We start from the raw sequence: 27,882 nt of genomic DNA on the forward strand, positions 1-27,882 counted from the left end.
TCAGACAATTTTTAGTTGTATGATCTTGGGCAAGTCACTTATGTGTTATTTGCTTCAGTTTCCTCATCTATAAAATGAGAAAAACCCAGCATGGTTGTGAGGATCAAATGAGATAATAATAAGTATTTAGTATGGTACCTGACACATACTAAGTTCTATATAAATGTCAGCTATTATTATTACAATTTCATCTCACACAAATTCATTTTCATACATGTTACCATTAATGTAGTAGGATGTGGTATTTTGTGCCTTGAAAATTTACTTCTAGTTCATTTTAGAAGATACTATTTTTCACTTAGATATATTTAACATATCATTTTAAAAATGAAAAAGATTCACAAAAACTTTCTATCCATAATATATCTGACGTGGTAAGAATTCAATGCATGGTTAAAATAGTTCGTGTTAATTTGTAAACTGTTTACTCTATATGCTACTCATTTTAAACAAATTTATTAACAGACAAGTTTTCAAAAAATATTTATAGAATAAATTACTGGTATACTCTTAAAATGTATTTCCTTTCACATGTACCACTATTAATACTCTAAGCAATAATTATGACATAATGAAATAGTATATCACACTTAAAGCTGTGGAAAATCATCAAAATGTATACCTAATTTTGAAGTATAATGGTCACTTCTGTTGTTAAAGCCTATCAACTTCAGATATCTTTTACAAGGATATGCCCCTGAATAAATATCAATCCAGTCCTTATTAACAAATATTTAGCCTAGATATCTTATAGTTTCTAAATCATTACACTGAAATTGTAAAATGGAAAGAGTTTACTGGTGAGAAATTAAGAGACTCCAGAAGTAGCAAGAACAACATGTACATAGCTATGTAGTCTTATGCAAAATCACTTCACCTGTGTCTGAGTCTCAGAGTCTTCCATTGTAAAATAAGGTAAGGCAGGAGAGTGAAAACAAATTTATCTTTATTATCCCTTCCAACTTTGAAACTCTATGTTGTTTATTACTAAATGGCAAGTTAGTGTTTATTGTCACTCAGATTGGTCACTATTTAAAAAACTTCAATCTCAATACTTAAATACTTAAATGTCAAATTGATAAAATAAGGAATGGCTTTTTTTGTTGTTGAATTTTTCACTGTTCAAGATTTTTTTTTAACTTGAGTATATTTTGTGCATTAATTACCAAAATTTACATTTATTACTAAAATGTAATAAATCACAAATACCATAAGAAAATATTGAAGAAGATAACTTAGTTTCAAATTGAATGCCATACACTTACAGTTTACTAAGTGCCTACTATGTGTTGGAATTTCAGAAACCACAAGTGTGAAATCCAGCTAAAATTCCTATGAGTCCAAGGATAATGGATGATTGTGGGATACAAGAGAGAGGGATTATGGGTTTTCTCCCATAGTGCTCTCTGGCCCAACGAGCTTCAAGGGAGGTGTGAACTCATTGAACTTAGTTCTACTTAGTACCTTGTTTCAGGTTCTGGCCAAAACAACTTCTTGTAAGATTAGATCAACTCTAATTACTTAGCAGTTAGTAAGGATTCCAACATCTCCCCCTTTCTTTTGTTTTAAAACATAGGGGGTTTCTGAGGGGGTACACATAAATCCATCAATATGGGCCAGAACTTTGTAACAGATATACATGGTATACATAAATCCATCAATATGGGAGGCATTATACATAATTTACAAAAGCACACAGCAATATAACACAGGTTAGTGGTAATGTAACAAATAACATGAATCAACATGAAAATTTAACTACTGCAAAAGTCTCATCAACAATCTTTCATCTCAAGAAATCCAATGATTCTTGCAATTGCTTAAAATACATAAGCACATAGTAATATAACACAGGCAAGTAGTAATGTAACAACATAAATCGACCTGAAAATTTACAAATGTCCATAAGTCCTAGAAATAGTCCATAAGGAACAAAAGAAAGGGGGAGATGTTGGAATCCTTACTAACTGCTAAGTAATTAGAGTTGATCTAATCTTACAAGAAGTTGTTTTGGCCAGAACCTGAAACAAGGTACTAAGTAGAACTACCCATAATCCCTCTCTCTGGAAGGAGCATAAATAGGCCAATGGGCCAGTCGGAGAGGGCTCTAGAGAGGAAGACGCTACAAGTCGAGATTTCACCGGAATGACATGAAGACTGGAGTTGGCTGGAGGCTGAAGACAGCAGAGGCAGAGGCTGAAGGACCAGACCTTTGGATTTAAAGACATTTGGAGAGAGCTCTTGGAACCAAGCAGAGAGATAGGCCTCTAAGCTAACCAGGCTAGAAGAAAAAGCTCACCACATATGTATGCATGTGTGTTTCCTTTTGTAACATGGCTAATATAGAAATGTTTTGCGTGACTTCTCATAGTTCATTGATTTCACATTGCTTGCTTTCTCAAGAAGTGGGAGGAATTGTGGGATACAAGAGAGAGGGATTATGGGTTTTCTCCCATAGTGCTCTCTGGCCCAACGAGCTTCAAGGGAGGTGTGAACTCATTGAACTTAGTTCTACTTAGTACCTTGTTTCAGGTTCTGGCCAAAACAACTTCTTGTAAGATTAGATCAACTCTAATTACTTAGCAGTTAGTAAGGATTCCAACAGATGATGTTAAGGGTCAATGGCTGAGAAAGGATTGTAAAAATAGAACATTGCAGTAACTTTTCTGCCTAACTTCCAGATATTCTCAGAAGTCAAAGAAGTGCTGGTTTACTACAATACCCAATAGACCAATGGGATAAGTCATCATTTTAATCTTTTTGTCAACAAAAAAACAATTCTAGCTCAGTCTAATAGCAACACTTTTTTTTCTCAATAGAAATACATCTTTGATCTTAATGAGAGGCCAATAAGATCTCATTTTATAGAATTAAATTTTACAGCCAAACTTTTTTGGCTGTATTTCATATTTCATGAGAAAACATGTAATGATATATACAAAATAGATTTCCAATAAACATTAATTGACCAGAATTATAAAAAAAATTTAACTAGAATTTTTGTGTCTATGCTTTTTAAAGCTGTACAAAAAAAAAAAAAAAAAAAAAAAAAACCCTTTTTTTTTTTTTTGCTGAGGCAATTGTAGTTAAGTGACTTGCCCAAGGTCTCGGTGTTAAGTGTCTGAGATCAGATTTGAACTCAGGTCCCCTGACTTCAGGACTGGTACTCTATCCACTGCACCACCTAGCTGCCCCCAAAATCTTATTTTTAAAAATAATTTAAAACAATACAACAACAAAGAGTCATATTTATAAAGCATCATCAGTGACTCTTTCTTGGATATGCCAACCAGTGGCTAGCTCATAGTCCAGCACACAGTAGATGTATACTTAAGTGTTAATGTGGGTATTCCCTTTGATTCTTGTCATTATCAGTCAAGTAGTTTTAGTACTATCTTTCTATATTTGTCAGGAAAGAAAGATAATTCTAATAACCAATTGGTCCACAAATAACAACAAAAAAGAAGCTGATAATAGGTTCACTCCAATAGACCTCATTCAATATTGAGGAATTTACATACTGTGAAATAGATTATGATAGAAGTAATAGCTAAGACATTCATGAATATATATTTTTTTCAATTTAAGTTTTATGTGGGATTAAGTTGAAGAGAAAAGACAATTCTTTTATTTTCTTTGGAGTATTTCCAAAAAATCCTTTTTTATAGAATGTTTGCTTCAAAAGGATGAATTCTGGATAGATGAACTGGGTCAGTGAATACAAAGAGGATTTCATAATAAACTCTAGTTGAAAAGTAGCAAAAAGATGCACAGAGGTTATAATTTTAATTTAATAAAGGAATATAAAACAAAATTGATCTAGTAAAAATGTTTATCTTTGAACTTCTAATATGAAATTTGAATTTGGAAACATTTCCTGGCTTGGCATAACAGGCACCAAAAGCATGGTCACATCCTATATTAGATGTCACTTAGCATAAGCACAATATATTTGTACTCCTAGTTTGTTAAGATTCACAAAAACTTTCTGCAGCTATGCTATCAAAATGTCTGCCAATAAGGAATTTAATCAAAGGAATACACACACACACACACACACACACACACACACACACACACACACACAAACACACACATCCATGCACTCCATCTCATTAGCTTAACAGTCAACCTTTAACAATGTAAATGATTAACATATTTGTTGTTCCTGAACAATTGTCTCAGATTTATTTCTTCTTTGATGATCAGAGAGCTTAAAATGGACCAAAGCAAGTGATCCTATAGAAATAGCTACATAATGAAAAGTGTTAAAAGTTAACACTATTCCTGCTCTTTTTTTACAAAGGCTTAAAAAATACTGAAGAAAGCAACTCTACGAACCAATTTTATGTTTATTTGTATTTAACATGATTATACACATTCATGTGTCTAACAAGATCTGCACTGTTACATTAAAGATACAGTACAATAAACATTCAACATGAGGTACTTCATATTTATATATTTGTCCTTCATAAATAATGCTATAAGCTTGCTAAATTCAAGCACCCTGAAGCACAATTGGCTACTGTGATCTGAAATTAGCTTAGCTTAAGCACCTTAAAAAAATTCAGTGCAATAATTATGTAGAAATTAAACCATTTACTTAAATACTATTTAAGATATAAAGAATGTTACATAGCCTAGTTTCCTCTATCCCCAGAATTAACATTGAAATACAAAGACTGCCAGGTACATTTAAAAATAGCATCTACAGCATGTTCTGTTTATTGAAGTTGTGTTTATATACCAAAATTGCCTGGTTTGTTAGAAATATGATCTAGTTTTATAACCTATAACTACCAAGAATATACTCAGAAAAGCTAAAGCAAGCACATCAGTTTTCATTCCATTTTGTCTAACATATTGAAGGGATAACAGATTTAAAATAAAGTTTTCCACTGTAAAATATCCCACTTTAATTCAAGAATATCTGCCTAACTTCATCACATGGTAGACCCAGCACTTAAAAAAAAAAAAAAAAAAAAAAAAAAAAAAAAGAATAGAAAGTAAATGTAAAATGAGAATGAGTTTATTGCCAGACATAAAAGGGGTATTCTTCCCTCTGGCTGTAATCAGGTTAATTCATAAGCCACCAAGAATACAGCTACTTAACAATAGCATGGACAATGATTCCATGAACTGAGCATACTCCAGAAGAAGGCCATCAGGTTGACCTCAACTCCTTAGGGGTATGCCATTTTCCTAGTTTCTAATATATATATATATATATTTTAAAATAAAAGAATGCATGATGACTAATCAGGCTTATTTTTTTAAATTTGTTTTGTGGTGGCAAAGAATAACAGGCAATTTAAACTATATTAAAAATAATTTGCAGTAGTTTTCTAGGGAATATTTCCCTTTATTCCATTAGTATTTTGGCTCTTCTCCCTATTTACAATCTTCACAATATCACATTATTGTTAAAGTTCTTGGAAAGCTGTCCTAGGGGTTTTCTCTAATTACCAGTGACAGTCAACTCTTGATTGTATAGATTGGGACAGCAGCACAGAAGACTTTGAAATCTCAGACAATCCACTGTCCTCCTCTATTAGATTAGGTAATGAGAAAGCCATCCCACTTTTATTAGGTAAAGGGGAAAAAGTGGCCTGGTAGCACACTAAAGAAGGCAGGGTAAAGGAAAATTGCCTAGGACCATACTAGGGTGAACAGAGGAATAATTTCTGTTCTACTGCCTAGATAGCAGACACAGAAAGAAGGAAATTCCTGAGTGTGCAAACACACACACGCACACACACCCCAAAACTACCCCCTAGCTTCAAAAAGCCAGTCTAGGACTGTGCTGAGCAAGGGGAAGGAGGCAGCCAGAAGCCGCACTCTGGGTGGCGGGGGGGAAGACATCTCAGGATCATATTGGGCAGGAAAGCAACCAGGAGTGCATGGACAGTTCACATGCAAATAGGTCAGTCATAGTGAACTCTATCAATAATGTTAGGTACTAAACTTCCACAAACCATCTTATAAGGGAGATTATTTCTTGTAAAGCAGACATTCCTTTGTTTATGTTGTACATAGAACATATGACAAAGTTAGATACAATGCTGATGTTTTGGATATTAAGTAAAATCCACTTTAATCCTTCGAGATCATATTCTATTTTCTGTAGGTATTTAATATCATTTTAGGGTGACTAGATGGCACTATTCTAGCCATCTAGGAATTTTAAAGAATTATCACTAATGGATATATTATCATATATTCAAAGCATATATTAGGTAAAACAAGTAAAACTTACTGTTATATGTAGAATTCTGGTTAACTAACTGGTATTCAACCAATCTAAACAACTGTATGGTCCTCTTTTAACAGAGAATTATATATAGAAATTAATCCTATTATGTATTAAGCAATTATTATATATTAAGAGCAATATGGGGGAAAGCTCTATTTTTTTTTCTCTCCTCAAATTATGAATTCTAACATGTGCTATCAATTTTGTAAATTTAAGATTCTTCTACTTTCCAATAAGTGACAAGCCTGTAGTCCTTTTCTGTTATGAATGAAAACTATGATTTTGAAGTTACTTCCAAAAGAAATTCATATGTTTCAAAATTCTGCCCTTCTAGATTAAAGAAAAGTAAGTTAATTGTTCTCAAGGAGTCCCTTTAAAAAAAATCCAGTCTTTCAATTTTTCACTAACACCTCCAGGGAAATTGCTACCTTTAGCTTCACATGTACCAGTCCAATTAATTCACATAGCAAGTACAAAGCAAAAGCTGAAAAGCAATGAGAAGGAATAAAATAAAAGTCAAAAATGATTGCTACCTATTTGCTATATATTCAACCAAACTTAAAACTGTTACTTGTAGGTTAAAAGAACTTCATTCCAAACTAGTCTATTTTTTTTCCCTTGAGCCTTAAAAATAAAATAAAACTCCACTTCATTTTATACTACATATTTACATTATGATCAAAATAAAGCCCAAAGGGAAATTTAAGACAATTATAAAAAAGATTGTTAACTAGATAAAAGCAATGAAGAAAATGTACACAATTTTTCTTAGTATATAGACGCAACTCTTAAAATAATAGCCTTAATCAGAACTTGGTTCTTTTGAGCATTTAGTTAGGAATGTAAAACTACATTTTAACCTAAAAAGTAATTAGAAATTACCTATAACATAATTAATTACAAATTACCTGTACTGAGCATTTATCTGCAGATAAGCAAAGCATCAACATGTCTGAACCAGATATGCATTTCAAAGATCACACTTTCTTTTGGGAATGATATTTTAAGCATAAAATATAAGTTCAGGAATTTGTCCACCCTGTACACCAGTACCATTAGTACTATCTGAAGAGCACTGAAATTGGACAGTCACTTTGCCACACTGAACCTCTGTCATACCTTCCTGTCCAAAGTAACTCAATTCATTGCCATCCAAAATTACGCTGGCTGTGTAAAAAGTGTCTGGCTCAATCTGCACAGGATATTCAAACCACACTGGGAAAGTGTTGCTAGATCCATCTGAGAAATATTTGCTTAAGTTCTGTCCCAGAATGACACCCTGACGTTTGAGTTCAATCTTGGCACTGTATTCTGCTGAACCACAACTGGACCCATAGAGGCCAAAGCCAGCAATGAAGACCCTTTTGTCCACAGCAAATTGAATGCTGTCACAACGACCCCGGTACCGCCACTGATTGCTTCGGTAGGCACAGGACTGGAAGCGGTGGCAGCGCTGTGGAACGAGGCCCTTACGGGCATTGCTCACAAACTCTAGCTCAGGCTTTTTAGCTGCCGTATACCAAAGAAAGATGTCATTGGTTTCATTCAGAGTCAAAACTCCAGACTGGGCAGCGCCATTTGCAAAGTCATCAAGGGCCATGGTGGGAATTCGGATCAAGTACAGTGCCTTTCCAAGGACCTTCCGTTTATTTTCAATGCTCAGTGACAGCTCCTGGCGTTGACACTCAACTTCAGCCCAATTGAGAGCAGCCTCAAAAACAACAATCTCTTTGGCATTCAGAGTCTCCCTGCGGAGGATACTCTCTAATGTTTGGAAATCAATATCGCAGAATCCCTCAGATTTGAGAGCTAGCTCAGCCTGGGCATCAATGACTTCCCAGCAGCGCTGGGTCAGATCAGGTTCTTCAAAGAGGCAGCTCTGGGAAAGCAGTACACAAGCGTTTTTCGCACTGAGACTGGTCTCCAGGAAGTTGACGCAGGCCCGAGCAAGATGAGGGACGATGTACTTTTTGGCAGCATAAAGGGTGGCAAGCACTGTGTCTGCAGCCAAGTCAATTTCATCGCAATAGATGTATCTGAAACAAAGGAAACGGGTGTAATGGGACTTCAGCAAAGTACAACATAATTAGCACCAGAAAAAGCAACAATATGCAAGTTGTATGGAAACATGTATAGACCTACTGTATATCAACTGAGAATTAAAAGCAAAGTATATAATTAGGTTTCTTTGATAAGAATATATCTAAGATATATGACTAGAGAACTAAAACAACTCAAGAACAGGGGTTAAATAAATAAGGTTTCTTTTGATCTTAGATCATCTTTGAGAATGTAATAAAGGAATTTCATCGTTAGATGGTAGCTGACAAAAAGAATAAATGAGGAATAAAATGTTAGTGTTCAAGTGGTAACCAATGAAAAAAGTACAAGAAAAGTTCAAATATAAAAAAAAATTACACAAATATTAAGAGAAATGAAGCATAAATAGTCTGAGAGATTTCCTACTTATGTAAAGAAAATAGATCCTTTATATGGAAGTTCTACTCAAAATTGGCTGATACAATAGGGATATTAAAGAAAAAAACATTATTATAGGATGATAAGCACTGGTTTTCATCTTACAAAAATTTTCATAATATTAATAGGTATTACAAACAAGGAGGATTTATCAAACAGGAGTTTTTGCAAAATGGAAACAAACCATTTGGTAGTGACTGATACTTGAGAAAATGATACTTGGATAAAAAGATGAAATGAACAATCTATCTCAGAGAGATGTTTATAATGGGCCTGTCAGATCCTCTGAATCAGTCTCCATTAGAGTATTAGTATACAGTTAAGAAACTAAATAAACCTTGTGAATATATAATTACCGAAATATGAGGAAAGTGATAATTCTGTTTATTGAACAAATTAATTTCCCTTCAAAATTTTCATCTTATTTCACAAGAAAGTTTGTTTTCAATATGCTTTATGAGATGGGTAAAGAGAAAAGGTTTTTGGAATTATTTTATGGAGAAATCTTTGCATATATCATGATGAGAAATTTCTTAATTACTACATAAGTTTTTTTCTAAGATGCTATCTGCATAAGAGATAAAATATAATGCTAAAAAATGATGGCGAGACAAAAAAAAAATGAACAATTTCAATGCTTGACAGTGTGCGCTCTCTACTGGACAGGCTGCATCTGGAGTACTACATTTAGTTTAGGAATGTTCAGTTTTGTAAAGGACATTGATAAGGGTGAGAACATTGGAGAGCATAAAGGAAAAGTGTCCAGGATAGTGAAGAACTTTGACATCAGACAGGATGAGAATCAGCTGAAGAAAATTGTTTTATAATGTGGAAAAGAAGATCTGAGAGACAAGAGAATATGTGAAAAAGGTCTTAGAGTGTTTCTGCTTACCTAAGAAGATAGAAATAGAAGCAATCAATGGACATTGCTGAGGTAGATTTAGGATCATGAGGAAAAATGTTCTAAAAATTAGAAAGCAGGAAATGCATTCTGCATACTGGAATAAGCTGCTTTACAAAATAGTGGGTTTTCCCTTACAGGAGTTACATTATGCCAAGGCTGAATGGCCCTTTGGAAAGTCTATTTTACATGGGATTTTAAATCAAATATGGCTTGAAGAGGTGGCCTCTGAGGTTTCTTCCAACTCTGACATTCTGCACATCTAATAATTTTGTCCTACTTGCCTTGCACAAGTAGGATTGTGATTATAAATTAGAAAATGTACATCCAATATTTTATAAACATAAAATGTTATGCTAATGTGAGCAACTACTATATTTCAGCAGAAAATTTCTATCTTCTTTTGTGGAAATAAGTTTCATTATAAAAGAGTATGTGTATATGTGTACATCATAAATGAGTATGTATAAATGAGAACAAGCATACTCACTCAAAAGTGAAAGGAAACAAATTTCTCCCATTAACAAAAAGGCTTATTTAATATACATATCTTAATTTTTTTTAAAAAAGAAAATCTTTTAGATTTTCCTGAAAAGTGATTTTTATGCAGAACATAATTCATGTAGTTCTAGGACTAGTGAATGATTTTTTAAAAATGGTCTTTACTTAAACAAAATTGACAATTAACTAAAGATATCAGCTTGTGTGAAGTTTCCCAAAGTTGTCAAGTCTGGAATAATTACCAAAAAAAAAAAAAAATTACATGTATTCCATGTAAATGTACATGTATACATGCCTTTAAAAATAAGTAGCATGTTATTTACAAACTTTATATTTTTAAAATGAAGGAAAACCAACTCAAGTTTGCACATATTTTTGTGATACTGTGAACTTTCCACTGTCATTTCTAGAGAAAAGTACCTTTAAGGAGCTTAAGATCAAAGCATTAGAATTGCAGGATCATAAATTTAAACCTAAAAGGAATTTCAGAAGCAAAATGCAAAATAACCATCAAGTCTAAACCCCTTATGTTACAAATGTGGAAACTGAGGGATAGAAGGATTAATTAATTTGCCCAACATCACATAGACAATAAGCTGCAGAGGCAATATTTGAGCTCAGGTCCTCTGTCTGACTCCAGAATGAGCGTGTCCTAGCATTGTAGTGCACTTTGGAAACTATTTTCCTTTTATCTTTAATATAACAGAACATCAACAAACAATTTCACAAATTGTTGCCTGCGGGATTTACCTAATTACCTTTTCCTGATCAGTCACCATTTCCCATCCTCAAAAAAAAAATTATTAAAAAACAAGAAATATTCATTATATTTTTTCAATCTCTCTCCTTTAGTCAGAAGTACTTTTTTTAAGTCATTAAAAATTTACATAGATGGAAAGATGTATACTGACAAAAAAAAAGATACTTAATGATTCATTATCATGAAAAATATAACTCAAGAAGTTAGATCCACCCCCAATGAGACAGTATAATGAAACAAAGATTGTAGCTCATAAGTGAAGTAACTGATCATAACCAATGATCTTTTATTATCAAGAATCAAATTTCTAGACTAACTTGTGGGATAAATAAACCAATTATTGCAGAACTGACTGATGAGGTATTGTAGATGCAATATCAGCTGAAGGCAGCTAGGTGGTTGGTTCAGTGAATAAAAAGCTAAACCTGGAGTCAGGCCCACTTGAGCTCAAATCCAGCTTCTGACACTTACTAGTTGTATGACCCTAGCCAAGTAATTTAATCTTTATTTGTCTCAATTTCCTTAACTGTAAAATGAAGACAACAATAGCATCCACCTCATAAAGTTTTTATGAGGATCAAAAAAGATAATATTTGTATAGCACTTAGTACAGTGCTTGGCACATCATAGGCACTATATAAATGCCTATTCTTTTCCCTTTTTCCTTTTCAATAGAAGAATAAGGAAATGCTGACATCCCCATAGGGTATGATCAGTGCTTATTAATTCTATCCTGGTAGTAATATCAAGTCTCCTAATCTAAGATTTTAAAGTTAGAGAGTAGCAGTTATCTTCTGGATCCCATTCCCCTTAATTTTAACAGAATAATATATCAACTATATTAGTATTATATGGCACAAAACCATATTTTACAACTTAATGGAAAATTGAATATGCTCATTATGAAACTATAAATAAATTAACTTTCTTAGATGTTAATATATTTATTTATAATAAATTTGAGTCTGAAGCAAAAGAATTACTAGGGATTTTTTAAGAAGCAAAACTTGTGATTTTATATAGAATCTTATTTCTTTTATCTTTATTTTCCTTGTCCTGATTTCTAACTGTTGAAGATAACGATCCAAATGGGTTACTTGACTCTACAGTTAAATCAGAATACGGAATTAATGACATACTATTATTTTCTTCAGTAATAGAAGGCAATGCCAAACATAAGAGATTGGAACTTCACTGAAGAAATAATCTGAAGGTGAATTTTTCGTTTTTTATTCGCATGGTAATATATAAAATGATTGCTTATTAACTTTTGAAGTCATATGTTCGTCTGTAATCTGATTTCACTGTAGTCCAATGTTAAAGTTATATTCAGCAGCACTGATAAGCCTCCAGAATTTAGCAGACTTTCAAACCACAGCTGAAATAAGAATCTAAATACTTTTAAGTCCAAATTTCAGAGATATCAAAAACATTTTTCAGTAGATAGCATGTAAAATGTAACATTTACTTTTAGCCATTCATAGAATCACAACAGAATGTGATGGATTAATTGCTCAATAAATCAGTGAATAATTGTCAACATGTATGCTTTGTATATATGCTTTTGATTCCAATGACTTGAAATCCCTGCAGCAGTACTTAATTTTTATCTCTGTTTAATATATCATGGCATAGAAGAGGTTAAGAAAGATATTTGACAAGCATTATTTAGGATGACTAATGGATTAAAAGGCAGTAATTGAGAACTACAGTATTACATTATAAAGCATTAGTACCATACTGCATAGGCTGATTATTTTTAACTGGTTAATGCTTGCATAATTCTAAGAGATACTAATGCTCATAATATACCAAATGACTCTTTAATAAACACAGAAAGAAAAAAAAAGCAACCCTGGAACTCTTTGTTTCTATATTGTATTTTTCCATATTAATAAAAAAGAGAGAGAGAGAAATGTCTTTCCTTTTAGAGTCAGGAAGACGTGGGTTCAACTCGTGCCTCTGACACTTACTAAATGTCTGATTACTAGCAAGTAAGTCATTTAAGTTAAGACCAAAAGTTGAAAACAAGCTGCATCTGATATTCACTGGTGGAGAGACTTCCTATATCAGAAGTTTTACATATAGATTGGAATCGAAGCAACAACAGCATAAAATGAATATCAATTTATTTCAAAAAGTAGTTCAAATTCTAGTACCTGATGATATCCTAAAATGACAATTCTTAGAAAACAATGAAATTTCTTGTACTCTTCTAAGAAATGAGTTTAAAATACAAGTATAGTTTTAAAAACAATCATGTATTATCTTTGGGCATTTGTCTTTCAAAATTTTGTGAGATTAAATGGTTAAAAGGAGTCAACAAATGAAGTATGGCACTGATGTTAAATTAAATAATGTTGCAGTTCTCTCCATTATTACTTTAAATCTGTTAGATATTCTAAGAAATGTTTGTTTAAAAAACTCTTTGCACTATCTTAAAAAGTCATTGAATTTTAGAGCCCACAAAAATCATTCATTTCAAACCTCTTACTTTACAGTTGGGGAAACTAAGGGACCAGAAAGATTGAGTGACTTAGTCAAGATCATATCACACTTCCAGAAACAGAACCCAGATCTCCTTACTCCTAGTTCAGTGTTCTTTACATTAAGAAATGAAGGGTTTTTTTTTTTAAGTTAATGCTTAAATTAGCCAGATATATTGCTTTAATAGATACTAAATTTAAAATCAAATCAGAACCACATGTTCAAAGACCACAAGATTAAATTTTCAAATAAAAAGTTTGTATTGTACAATGTGCTTTTAAATGTAATCATATGCAGTCTTTTGGGGGTATTAAGTGTAAATATCAAAAAGCAATCTCTTTGTCTATTCATGCTTTTGTTGATGTTAAAATACAACTCACATTTCAACTGTTACTAGCAGAGTAACCATGTAACCATACAGCATGAATAATTCTTTTCCAACACATAAATGATGCTTACTTCAGCATAGCGAGAAAAGCAGCAGGTTCGACATCTGGTATACGGATTTCATCTTTGTCCTCAGCAAGCTCTCCATAAAACATTGCATGGAATACAGAGCTCCCAACAGCTAAAACATACTGTGGAGAAAGGGAAATCTTATTTCATGCTCTAAATTGAAAGCACTTTTAACAAAAAACTACCCAGGAGAGTTACTATGAACAATCAGTTTCAATGCCTATATAGCACCAACATCAGTTCATCTGAAAAAAGCAAAAACATTAAAATCTTACAATAGTAATATAAATCCAATATATAAAAATAGCTTTTAAGTTACTAGCTGCCCAAATGCCTAAATGACTGTTGAACTGGCACCCACAGAAGAATCTTATCTAACAAACCAACTCTCAGAAAGTGGTAAACACATACTATTTTGCCAGCCTGTCATAGCAACTTCTAGTCACAACAGATTTTATCATATGACTGGAACTTCAAGAGCATGCATATATTTGTGAGGGTCATAAAAACAGATAAATGGGGCAAAGAAACACTTATTAAGCAGCCAAAGTACCTCACAGAAGCAGCTCCCTCCCTGATACTCCCCAATCCTCTCATAAATAAACCTGAGACATAACCAACCATGCAGTGCCTGTCAAAGGAAATCTGTTCACACTAAGTTTCAGCCTAATAGTTAAAAGTTTCCTCTTTGTTATTCCCAGATCTAAACTGATAATGCAGCTGTTGCTTACTTTGTGTCCTGGCAACCGCTGTGTCCCACCTGGTGGCCCAACCACAAAATGAACATCTGCCATCAAATCATTGTTGAACATCACCGCATTTCTACAAACAGAGGCAGTTCATTAATTCACAGCATCCAGCATTTTTTACACACCCGGTCCACACTCCCACTGGCCACAAAGATCGAAAAGCCAAGCAATATTTCAGTTACTTCGAGGCAAAACAACAAAGATTGTAAAATATATAACCATGCTTGTAATCACTAAAAATGTTTGTGAATAAAAATAGAAAACTCATCCAAGCTTTTTATAGAGTAAAAAGTTCCCATTATCTAAGAATTTAACTATGCATGTCTCATCGGCACAACTACATCGAGTTAAATATTACAGCTTGAAAAAATATTTTTATCTTAGAGGAAAACAGCTGTACTATTTGGAAAAGATATGAGACACATTTCATTACCAATAAAGCTTCTGAATTAGATAGGAAACACATATTTGAATGAAAACTTGGAGGATGTACAAAAGTAAAAAACTTCAAATGAATATAAACTTTTAAAGTAAACAGAATGGTCTATGTACTTACCTTTCTCTAATGGTAGGATAAAGCCCCTGCCAATTAGGGGCTGGGATAGTATTATTGTTATTGAGATTCTGCTGGTGGTACTGCTGGACAGTGGTTGTACTGGAGTTGGTTGGCTTCTTACGGGGAAAAATATCAGCAGCCATCTTCTTCTTTTTTTTGGTCTTCAAGGTAATGATTTCATAGCAGACTGGTGGCAACTTGCTGCTGTTACTGCTATTTGCCTTCTTAGAGCTTTTCTTGGACCTGTTCTTGACAGTCTCTGGAAGCATCAAAAAAAAGGTAAGACATTTCATGTTCTTTCCCTTGTCATCTACCATGAGGACCGTATGTCTGTCTGTGCAGCTAGAAAGTCTACATAGGTAAGATCATTTAGAAAAATAGAATGGATGACAAGAATTTAAAAGTAAGCAATATTTTGCTTTTCTTCCAGTGAGGCAAGGTGACCTTTTCACTATGATGAATAAGAAACTGGCTTTAAGTTTGATCCAGTACTTGATTTGTTAAATATATCTCCATTATGATTCTTGATTCTTATATTTGCTTCCAAGAGCCTTTCTCAGCTTCCCAGATCACCTGAAAATGCTACAGTGTGCAAAGAAGATATACATAGAGCTGTAGCACTTGTTTTCTGAATTAGGTTAGCAAGATGTGCTTGCTGTAGCAGTGCGAGTCTGTTCAGCTGGCTGAAGTTGTGTGTTGAATGGATCTGCCGAGAGTAGGTATTACAGCCCTGCAGATGGAGTCAGACAGCCAGTGTTTTGAGCCAATAGCTGAAGTCACCGACAATGATTGGACCAAGAAACACAGTGACACCTATTGTAATGTGCATAGCTCCTATATTAAAGGGACAGCAGTTGCTTTTTCTTGCTCACTGTGCAATCAAAAAAGAATCTACATACAGAGCACATTTATTTAAACTACAAGAAGTGAGTTTATCCCTATAGTGTGCTTTTTTCCCTCTCCTCTATAGACAGACAATTTTTTTTTTCAGGGAAAAACAAACAGCACCAATTAACAAAGGGCATTTTCTCCTTTTATTTCTACCAGAGTAATTTTCCACATAGCATTTAATTCAGAATATGTTAACAATTCTCAAGCCTAAAAGCTTAAAGGATTAATAGCAAAATCATATTAAACAAATTTATTGCAGGAACATCTTTTAATAGTCTCTTTTGATGCAAGTTATGTTATTATAGGACAAAACAAGAAAGAGATGAGATCATGCACTTAGTTTTAATTTACTGTGTTTCTAGCTACAATAATGCTTGTTGATAGGAATCCCAAATCTCAACACATTTAATCAGACATGCTTATAGAAACCTGGTTGTACTACATCATTAAAAAAAAAAAATTCAAGATGTACAAATAAAGATTCATATGAGACAGATTAGAGGGTTGTTTAAAGACTGTAATTCACTGAAAATACACAAGTTGGTATTATTTACTGTTCAGATATTTGAAATTTAAGTTAAAGTTGATAGTCTTATTTAGCTTTGCCATAAGTTTAAAGCAACTTAACCATAAGTTTTTAATATCAAACTGATAATGTCCTTTAAAGCATTAAGTATTTGGCTGTCTTTTGTTTATTTTGCTTTTTTAAATGATTCAGGAAGATTTTCCCTGCTTCGAGACATAAAAATAGGAACTATTGAATGTCTTATATAAGTTCAGCACTCACTTCTAGCTGCAATAAGGAAAAAGGGGGGAGTATTACAGTCAAAGCACCTGTTCTATATTTTTAACTTTTTTTTTTTTTGTAAAGAAGAGCTGATGAGGATGATAATTTAATCTTATCTTCATATTTATTTAGATTGCTTCCTCACTGGCTCATTCAAAGCACAAGCCATTTTCTACTTCCACATATGTTACTCTTCTAGTATTTCTTTATTCTTTATTATACCAGTCTAATAAATAACTTAGTAAAAATCATATAAAAAGCATGTTGTTCTTCATGAATGCCTTCATTTACCATCTTCCACACTAAAACTTATCTATATCCTTCTCTATCCTTTTCTCTTTCCTTCTGCTTCCAGAGAATGAGGATGCCAAGATTATCCCATCCATTTTTGTATCCTTGATTCTAAACCTTGCTATTTAAAAAACCTCAATCTATTCATCATTCATATTCTCTCTTTCTGTGTGTGTGTGTGTCATCCTCAGTCTGTTTCTCTCCTCTCTTCATAATCTTTCTTGTGATTTGCCTAAATAGAAATTCTGAGGTCTTTTTTTTATGTTAACACAGATATCTATGTGCATGCAATAGCCTGATCCTGGAATCTATTTGAATGCTTTATATCTCTCCTCTTCTTATTAGATTTTCAGAAAGAGCACTCTGTGATCTGTTGCTTGCATTTCTTCAAAATCCATTTCTTCAACCAATCCATTTCTTAAACCATGGCTTCAGAACCCACCACTGCATGAAAACTTCTAACTTCAAAATAGCCAATGTTCCTAATTGCCTAATCCAAAGGCAGAATCTGATCAGGCCTTATGTTCTCAATCTTTACCTTCTTGATAGTTTCTCTTCCTTTGGCTTCCTTGATACTATTCTTTTCTAATCACTCCTCAATCATTTTTGCTAGTTCACACATCCTTTTTTCTTGTCTCCTATCTATAACTGTCAAAATCCCGTAGGGATTCATCAGGTAAATGGGATTAAACAGCAGGTGACCTGAGTTAAAAATTACTAATGTTGCACTTATAATCTTTGATTAATCTGACTCCTTTGGATATTAAGCACTGAATTCCTGCAGTCTAGAATCTCCAGTTTTATATTGCTAGGTCTTCTTGGATCTTGCTGAGAGTTTGTAGTCTTGTTCTTATTTGTATTTCTGATACTGCTTTCAGTCTCTTCTTTCAGCTGCTTAGTCTGTTCACCTGATTCCAGGTCCTAGTTTTTCTGTACCATCTTAACTACTCTTACATAAGTTGAAACATTTCATTTCCACTGCCATGCTTCTTTAGATGCTACTTCTGACTACATTTTTAGTATGAGCCACATTTTATGGATCAAATATAATTTCTAAGTATATATTCAACCCCTTTATCTGTTTTCTTTTCTTTGGTGATTATCTATTTTCATGTTTCCTGTAATCATTTTTATGTAGATGATTACTAAATTAATAAATCCAACCTAAATCATTGAATCCCATATTTCCAGTTACCTATTGGACACTGATTAGACATCCCACCAGTACCTCAAACTTAACATGGCCAAAATCTGAATGTATTTCCCCTCTAAAATCTGACCATCTCCCCAAATTCTCTATTTCTGTTGATGGCATCAGGTTCCCAATTCACTTAGTTCAAAATTTAAGTACTGTTGTCTCCTTTTTCCCCCCTCAGTTGCACAACTCATCAATTGCCATATTTTGTTGAATATATGTCCATCAAAGTTTCTCACACTGGTCCTCTAAGTTTTACTTACAGTACCTTAATTTTATGCTCTTATTACTTTTAACTTGAACTCACTATAATAATTAACATTACTTGTTGATAGACATTAGTGTATTCCTGCTCCAATCTATCCTTCACAAAGCTGCAGAAATACCATCATCCCCTCCTCTAAAACATGGTTATACACACAAAAAAATATTAATTCCTTAGCTTGAGACTTAAAGCCCCCCACATTTTATTTCCACCTTACTTTTTCAGTCTTATTTCCCTCAATTCTTGACATGTATTCTATCTTCTAACTAAGACTGAATTTAACCTGCTCATTCTTATCCTTGAACAGTCATTCATATGACCTTCTACATAACTATGATGTATTCTCTTCCCCACTTTTGCCTAATGAAGTCCAGTTCTTCTTTGAAAATGCAGTTAAGGTGACATCTCCTGATCTTTTTCTTGATCTCTCATGCTAGAATGTAGTATACCTCCTCATATTCCTTAGAGTATATGGTTTAGATTTATCCTTTTGCCCACGTCACTTTCTATACCAAACTTATTTGATTCAAACTGAATCCTACATTTGATTCATCTTTGTATTATCTTTAGTATTTAGAATTATGGCTTAAACATCTTGTATTAAATGTATTAAAATATATTAAAAAAATACTTGTCAAGTTGAGTTGAAATTTACCTAGATGCTAGGGTGTCCTGCTTTCACTATTATTATTGCCACAGCACTATATAAGAGCCACTATAGGAAATATTAGTAGTAAGTTGGGATTATTTTTTCCTAATGGAAAAAACCACAACCTTTAATACAAATGTTTCCACTGCTTTTTAAAAGAGATGGAATACTGAAACTTATTTACTGAAATAAAACAAACATTCAGGGTTGTCATACAAATGTAAACAAAGGGATAGTTTCAGACGAGAACCTCAAATAAAAAGCTACACAAATATCAGGAACTTAAATCTACTACTCTGAAAGTGTATATCAGTACCAGGATCTAAAACATTTCAGGAAGTAAAACAATAGATGTAAATCCTTCTTAGCTTTGCATTAGAAAACCAGAATAATATCTTATTTAGCCAGAGATTTCTTACACATAGTAAATAAATAGTGCATGTTTGCTGAATCAAAGTGGGCCAATTCAAATAATGTGCGATACACATTATTTTTAGAACCCCCTCACTCCCACCCAAAAAGATTCTAAACACTAGTGCATTATGTTCACAGGAAAAGTTCTAAGAACTTTCCTCACTTATTTCTTACCTCAGACATAATTCTTAGAGATTCAAAAGTACTATGTAGATGGCATCTCATATATCAAATAATCCAAATCCAATCATTTTACATGTTCTCACATGGGGGCCTATGGGTAAATAATGGCAAAGCCAGAATTTGAAATCAGGTCTTCTGCCTCCAAGTCCAGAGCTCTTTCCAATGTTCCAATTTTAAAAACAAGATTATTTTGCTTGTCAGCCCATAATAGATTAAAAGAAACATCATATAATGGAAAAGAAACTCCATCTTGCAGTCAGCTCAGTGAATTCATTATTTGCCTCAGCTATTTATTTGCTGTATATCCCATGTCAAATTGCTTTCTGAGTCTCTCTCTAAGGCTCATCTACCTCATCTGTACAATGGCAATTAATGTCTATAGAGATAGAGTTTGTCCTTAAATATGTACATAAAGGGACAGATGATGATACAAGCCAACTAACACTTTTTTAAGGGCCTGAGGCACTATGCTTAATGTTGGAAACACAACAAAACAAAAAGAACAAACAAACAAAAAAATACAAAAAACAGTTCCTGCTCTCAAAGAGCTCACAATCTAATGTGAGAGTCTATATGTAGACAACTGTATATAACAAAACACATTAAGGATAAAATGGTGATAATCTCAGAAGGAAAGGATGAGCAGAGCATTAAGGAGAAATCAAGAAAGACTTCTTGCAGAGGATAGGACTTGAAGCCTGAGAAGCTGAAGGCAAATATGAGAATTCCAGGCTTGGAGTAAAGTCAGTAAAAATTTCAAGACTCAAGGAACGGAGCATCATGCATGAGCCACAGCAAGGACAATGTTTCTAGAGGACTGAATGTATGGAAAAGAAAACAAGAAAGGATTCTAGATTCTTGAAGGCTATGTCATCAAAGAACAAACTTTTGGTAAATCCTACCAAGAATAGAATAACGTGGATCTGATGACATATATCTCAAGTACAGAAACCTATATTCAAAGAAGTTTGTGCCCAGGCTATCCATTAACTAATGAATTTTTTTACTTTAGGAAATTCTTAAGACCATTACTAACTTTTAAAATGTCAATAATCAGCATCAATGGAAAAAAGTCTCATACTGGCCACACTAACTGAAACAACAAGATTTTCTTGGAAAGCCTAGAAAAAATGAAAACTTACTATACCTGGAAAGAGGAGAAAAGTGTTAGTAAGTAAATAGGGGAAAAATGTGTTATTCATTACCATCATAAAAATAAGATAAATACATAAAATATAGGAATACAACTTTAGAATTAGAATAGATTTTTTAAAAAAATAAATCTATTCAAACTTCATTTTATATGTAAGAAAAATAAGATCCAGAGAGATCAAATAAATCTTATTTCTGAATGCTTTCCAGTGAAGCATATTACTTTGCAAATACATTTTTGAAAAACTATCAAACCTTGATCTAGAACTAGTTAAATGATGGGCTGAATAAAAAACAAAAGGTCAGTAATTGTTCACTGGCAACTTGGAAGGAACTATATGGTAAAAATGGCTTAGATAAAAGTAGATAATGCACTTCTCAAACATGCAGATACACAAATGGAAGGAATAGAGCCAAGATCCAAAATAATCCTGACAACCTAGAGCACTGAAGTGAATCTAATAAAATGAAATTGAATATGTAATGACAATTAAAATATATCTGGATACAAAAAATTCAACTTAACTAATGTAACAAGAAAGACATCATTTGACAGCAATTTGTCTAAAAAAAGATACAGGGGGAGGATAGCAGGTAGCACACTCAATTAGTAAACAGTGCAATACAGCAGCGCCCCCCCCCAAAAAAAAAAGGTAAGATTGAGAAATGTAAAACTTCCTAGTTTGTGAGAGTCCATCTATATACTTTATCCTAGTTTGACTACATACACTATTTGGCTTATAAGTACCATTTTTTAGGAGATTACTAGTAGAGATTATTTATTCTGGAGAATGTTTAAAATTATGAAGAATTTTAAATATATCTCTGCTAATTTTTAGAAGAAAACAAGAATATTTAGCCTGAGAAAGAGAAGATTCAAAAGGAATTTGACAAGTGTTTTCAAGAACTGAAAGGATTTAACAATCTTAACCTAGTTCTATTTGTCTCCTGAAGGCAGAAGTTAGAAGGGAGCAAAAATTGTAAAGAGATAAATCTAAGCTTGATGTTAGGGGGGAAAAAAACCAAATTATCCAATTCAAATTGTAAAAGAAGGAAAACAGGAGCTTATTTGGAATAAAGTGACAGGGAAGAGAAGAGAAGTAGAAGGAAAGAGTAGGTCACTTATCAGGGTGTATTGCAGGAAGATTCTTTTATGGAGTCTGAGTTAGGCTACATGGGCACCAAAATTCCTTCCAACTCTATAAAGTTTTGAGATTTTGTGAAGGGCTATATACTTGGAAGGCTATATGATATTCCTAGAAGATTTAAAAGATATGAATTATAAGATAACTATTTACTTTCATTCAAAAATGTTTGTGAATAAATGAAAAGTATGTTGACCAACTTAAAAACATTGAACATATGCAAGATGGTGATAGACAAGTTAGAAATAAAATTATATGTCCCTCTGGAGCTAGTATTTTGAACTTTTTCTGCATTGTCCAAATTGGATTTAAAGAGAAGAAGGGAAAGAAAACCTGTGAACTAAAATAAATTGAACTTCCTGTTATCTACATTACACCTAGATTGTTAAGTTTTGGGTTTCTTTGTGTGTGTGTGTGGATAGTCACTATACTATATTTCTTTCCTTTCCTCACATTGCCAGGGGTACTGATTTTCATGGCTGCTTCAAGGGTATATTTTTAATAGCTTATGAAATTATTTCCAAAGGAATTTAAATTTTCATGAGCATGAGTTTCTCTACCAGAAAAAATACTATTTAAAAGTCACAAAGTGTCTAGTTTAAATAATTGAGTATTTATTTGGGTATTACCTATTCCTACTTCAATAAAGAAGTCAGGCAATAGAAATTAAAATGGAATATTTTTGGTTGTTTCTCAACTTTCAATTTTTAGGACAAATGAAAAAATCCCTGGGTGAGTAGTTAAAAAAAAAATAAAATCCAGATAATAATTTTGACTTTGCAAAAAAAAAAATCAGTCACAGAACATGCTGCCATGAATAATATCAACAATTTTATAGGAATACAACAATAATTTTCAATTGACAAGTTCAAGATGTATCTTCAAGGATGAATAATGAACTGTATGAAAAGCAGTTTTAATGTAGAAGACAAACAATAGTCCTGGAATCATAACATGGATAGTTCAAGGACCTTAGTTTCCTCATCTAAAAAAAAATTGGGGAAAGGGGATCTAGGTGGCATAGTGAATAGAGCACCAGCCCTTAAGTCAGGAGGACCTGAGTTCAAATCTGGCCTCAGACTTAATACTTCCTAGCTGTGTGACCCTCAGCAAGTCACTTAACCCAACTGCCTCAGCAAAAAATAAAGAAAGAAAGAAAGAAATAAAAATTTATAAAAAGGGGGGAGGGGGAAGGGGGAGGTGGACCAGTTGATCACAAATGTACCTTTTCAGATATCTATAGGCAGGTGAATGAATTCAAACTTAGCTTCAGATACTGACTAGCTCTGTGACCCTAGGCAAGTCAATTTGTTTACCTCAATTTACTCAGCTATAAAATGAGGATAATGGCAGCATTCACTTTACAGAGTTGTTGTGAAGATAAAATGAGATAATATTTTTAAAGTACTTAGCACGGTGCCTGGCACAAAATAGATGCTATTTATTCCCTTCCTCCTTTTCAAGTCTCGATTTTTAATATTAAATTCTGATTCTGTTACTTATATTCTATGTATTTTTGTACAAGTTTTTTTCTTTTCAGTATCAGTTTCCTTGTCTGTAAAAAGAAACAATCAACTCATGCAACTACCCTATCTCATGTTTGTTTTAAGAATCAACTAAAATGATGCAAATGTATGAGAGTACTTTGTAAAACAAAAGTGCTATAGAAATATTTTTAATAAAATTATTTTTTTTTAAAAAATCCCAATTTAGGATCAATTTTTTAATCCCTCCTTTTTTACAGAGATGTCAACAAGTAAATTTTTGTTGAGAGATTACTGTTGAGGTTACCACTATCTTCACAGTCCCCCAGCCCCCCAGTCCACCCCAGACTTGGGGGTGGAACAGATTTGCAATTGAAGTCTCATCCTCCACTATCTCACCTATCAAAACCAATCTGTTGTACCAAGGTCTGTGAATTTTATATATATATATATCCCTATATCTTCTCTTACACTGCTATCATCCTGCTGTAGGCCCTTATCACCTAATGCCTGGACCACTGTAATGAATGACTTGTTGTTTGGTATCCTTGACATAAATCTCTCCCTATTCCAGTCACTCTTCCATGCAAGTGTCAAAGTGGCCTTCCTAAAGTATATACTACTCCTATACTCAATGAATTCCAAATGCTTTCTATTTTCATATAATATTAGGCATAATACAATAGTATTATGGAACAAAAAAGTATGGAATAAAGTAGTTATTAATGTTTATTGACTTAAAAAACTTGTTATAAAACAATAATTTTTATTTATCTGTTTGTTTTTGTTAATTCTATTACCTGAAAGAGGAGATTTAAAACAGCACTGATGACATCAGAAACAATTCTCAAATAATGAATATATTTGGAGTATATCAGAAAGTCAAAATTGAGTGTGAAAAGATTTAGCAAAGACCGTATTTGTCATGCATATATCTATGTACCTACAGAGTACATGGCCTAACAATAAAGAAAAACATTAATTTGAAAAATAAAAATAAAGGACCCAGTGTTTAAGACAAGGGAAATTATCAACCTTTCAGAAATAATATCCACCTAACTGGGATAATAAGGGAGACCTCTTAAGTCTGATGTTTACTCTTAGAACTTTTCTCCATTTAGTAGCTTGACCATCATTTCAAGTGAATTCAACTAAACAACTGAATTGAATTTGAGAGCTAAAGACATTTTCAATCCATTCTATTAAGATAATTTAATTTAGAGTTAACAGAATCATTGGGAGTCTGGTATCCACTATGAGGAAGGCATTATGTTAGGCACTGTTTGGAGGCATCAGAACCATAGTACAAGTCTCCTGGCCTTTACTACATACAGTGTTACTTCTACTACGTAATATCCCTTATTTTTGCCCAACCTTTATATAGGCTGCCTTTATTAACTGCAAAAGTAGGGGATTTTTTTTTAAGATTTACGTCTGCAAAGGTCAGCAAGATATCTATTCTGCAATCCTATATAGTCTGCATACTGTCAATTCAATAAGAAAACAAACTACAGCTAGAGATGTATTATAATTTATATGAAAGTACATAAAAGCAAAAAAGAAAGATAATCTACAGGTACAATTAAAGTTGGAAAACATATCTATTATGGTTTTAACCAATTAATTAGACAATAACAACTGAGAACTGAGAACCAGCAACTGAGACAATGACAATTAAGCTGGCAACTCAGTAATAAACTTATTACAACCCAATTGTCTGGACATGTCTGCTACAATATGATAAGATGAATTCAGGTTAGAATATTTGAATTTGTAGAAAGGGCTACTGAATGAAAAGAAAATATAACAACAATCTCCTAAAACATAATATCTAACAGTTGTCTGAAGGAAGACAATTGTAGAAAGTAGCAATATGATATTTTGTGGTAAAGTAATTCATTCTGAAGAAGACAAAAATTTAAATCACCATAAAAAGTAATAAAAGCAAGAAAATAGCCTATACATTTTCATAAATTTGAAATCACAAGGAAGAAAAAATTCTATTCTGGGAACCAAGACCTGGCATAAAATGAGCAATAAGTTTGCTGAATTGTCAAACTGATGATTTTATTCCTGGTTGTGCCACTAATCATCTGAGTGATCCTTTTAAAGACATTTAAATCCTATGTACCTCAATTTCCTTATATATCAAGTAAACAAAAGGTAAGTTTTTTTTTGGCAAGCTACCACTTTACAAAAGTTAAGGTTCTGTTATTCATTCTACTAAAAAAAAAAAAAACCAAAAACAGCAATATGGCTATTTAATACAAAAGACAGTGGTTATATAAACAGTACATAATTAGACAGTAAATGTAGTCACCCTACCAAGCCCATCAATGATGTACCGGGCTAGAGGCTCATTTTCCCAAAGAATCATCTCTTCCTCCCACTGTACAAAATAGAACCTGGAAAAAATGGTTGTGGAGGGTTCATTTTTTTTTTCATTTGGAAAAATGCCTTATTGTGTTTAGTGCTCATAATTCTGTGCAAATTCATGAAAGTCAGGGATCATGCCTTCAAACAATTATTCTTCTTCTAAATAGAATCTAACATACCATCGCCACTGGGTTATTCAACTATTTAATGGTCTAAACACAGTTTTCCTGAACACTAAAGCATATTAAAAACACTAATTTCAATTCAATAAACATTTGTTATTGAATAACTGCTGTGAAATTATTTGAATTAAATGATATCGTTGTATCCTACCTTGAAGCAACAGAAGTGCTTCTGAAAAGTCTATTTAGCTAATTATAGCTGATTCTTAGGTTTTGTGAAATGCTTCAAAGATATTATGTTCAGTTCTGGATTCCATACTTCAAGAAAGAAAGTGACAAGCTGGAGAATATTTAGAAGGGAACAATCAGGATGATAAAGGACCAGGAGTTCAGGACATATAAAGATCAGCTGAAGAATTTGAGGGTCCTTAACCAGAGAACAGAAGATTGGAAAGGTAGAATATAGGACATTACTGTCATTGATTATTTGAAGAGCTTTGATTAGTTTTTTAATCTTTCTTACAGACATTTTCCCCATAAGCAGGGAAAAATTTTAAAGGCTTGATGGAAGGAAAAACTTCCTATGAAGCAGAGTCTCAGGTGGTACATCCTCCTCAATGCATGCATTCAAACAAATCCTAGATAATGACCTTGTCAAGTATGTGATAAAGAAGATTCTTTTTCTTGAATAATATGGAACTAGATGATCACTAAGGTCCCTTCCAGATTTGAAGTTCTGGGAATCTATTATTTCTTTTTTTTTTTTTTTGGCGGGGGGGTGATTGTTACTTTCTTTTTTTTTTAACTTTTTAATAACTTTTTATTGATAGAACCCATGCCAGAGTAATTTTTTACAGCATTATCCCTTGCACTCACAGAATCTATTATTTCATGATCTTTTCACAATTAAAATAAATGTTATCGTTATCCCTATTTTATAGATGAGAAATTTGAGACAGTAAATACTTTGCTTCAGGGTCACACAATACTAAGAATCTGAGGGCAAATAACTGAGCTACATATAAAATTTATATTCTATCTCCTACACCAGGAGAACTTTTTTTCTGTCAAGGACCATTTGAATATTTGTAACATCACTTGTGGGCCATACAAAATTATCAACTTATAGAACCTAAACAGTGGGAGATTGCTGTACCCAGATTTCAGCTGATCATCTCCTGCAATTGCCTTAGCAAATGATTTTACAAGTCTAATATGGTCTGTAGGCTGGACATTCTGCACCCATGCCCTATACCATGCTTTTATTTTACATAAGCAAAATTACATTTTAAATAAATTGGCATAATTTTTATTGAGAGGAATCTTATTGTCATTAATTTTGTAAAGGGTAGTTTTTTTTTTTTTTTGTAAAAGACATACTTAATCTCTGATTATATAATTTTAGAATTTCATGTATAAAAGGCTATATTAACTGAGGTATATCAGTATAAGGGTGAAGAATATCTTGTTTATAAGCTGGCCATCTCTCCTGGGAATACATATTTATGATTGAAATAGATTAAAATAATTGTACTTTTACTATCTAGCTAAATGAGACATGTAATCACAATTTTCAAATGGAGCTGCTACTATGACAACTGTTGATATAGTGAAAATTATATATATGTATTTACACACATATTATATATACATACATATATATGCCAAAGTAGCAATCTGATTAAACTTAAAAAGCCTATTATCATCCTCATATTTATAATGAAATCTTAGGATACATAATTACAAATACAGAGCAATGAAGTCATATTTAAGTACTAGAACGT

General features: G+C 32.9%; 1 protein-coding gene across 2 annotated transcripts in view; it reads right to left on the bottom strand.

Annotated features, from left to right (window-relative positions):
- Positions 1-4,334: 4,334 nt before the first annotated feature.
- The window catches only part of BTBD3 (BTB domain containing 3), a 53,894-nt gene continuing 30,346 nt past the window's right edge, over positions 4,335-27,882 (bottom strand). Inside the window, exons 2-5 of one of the 2 annotated variants that reach the window (XM_051975915.1) lie at positions 15,145-15,403; positions 14,571-14,661; positions 13,843-13,961; positions 4,335-8,292 (exon numbers count right to left, since the gene is read on the bottom strand). In XM_051975915.1, coding sequence (XP_051831875.1) covers positions 7,260-8,292; positions 13,843-13,961; positions 14,571-14,661; positions 15,145-15,287 — 1,386 coding nt within the window. In that variant the 5' untranslated portion in view covers positions 15,288-15,403 and the 3' untranslated portion in view covers positions 4,335-7,259. Of the gene's footprint in view, positions 8,293-13,842; positions 13,962-14,570; positions 14,662-15,144; positions 16,422-27,882 lie in introns of those variants that run through there. The other variant, XM_051975914.1, reaches the window with a different exon arrangement.

This window comes from Antechinus flavipes, chromosome 2, assembly GCF_016432865.1.
Source record: "Antechinus flavipes isolate AdamAnt ecotype Samford, QLD, Australia chromosome 2, AdamAnt_v2, whole genome shotgun sequence".
In the NCBI taxonomy this organism is placed as follows: domain Eukaryota; kingdom Metazoa; phylum Chordata; class Mammalia; order Dasyuromorphia; family Dasyuridae; genus Antechinus; species Antechinus flavipes.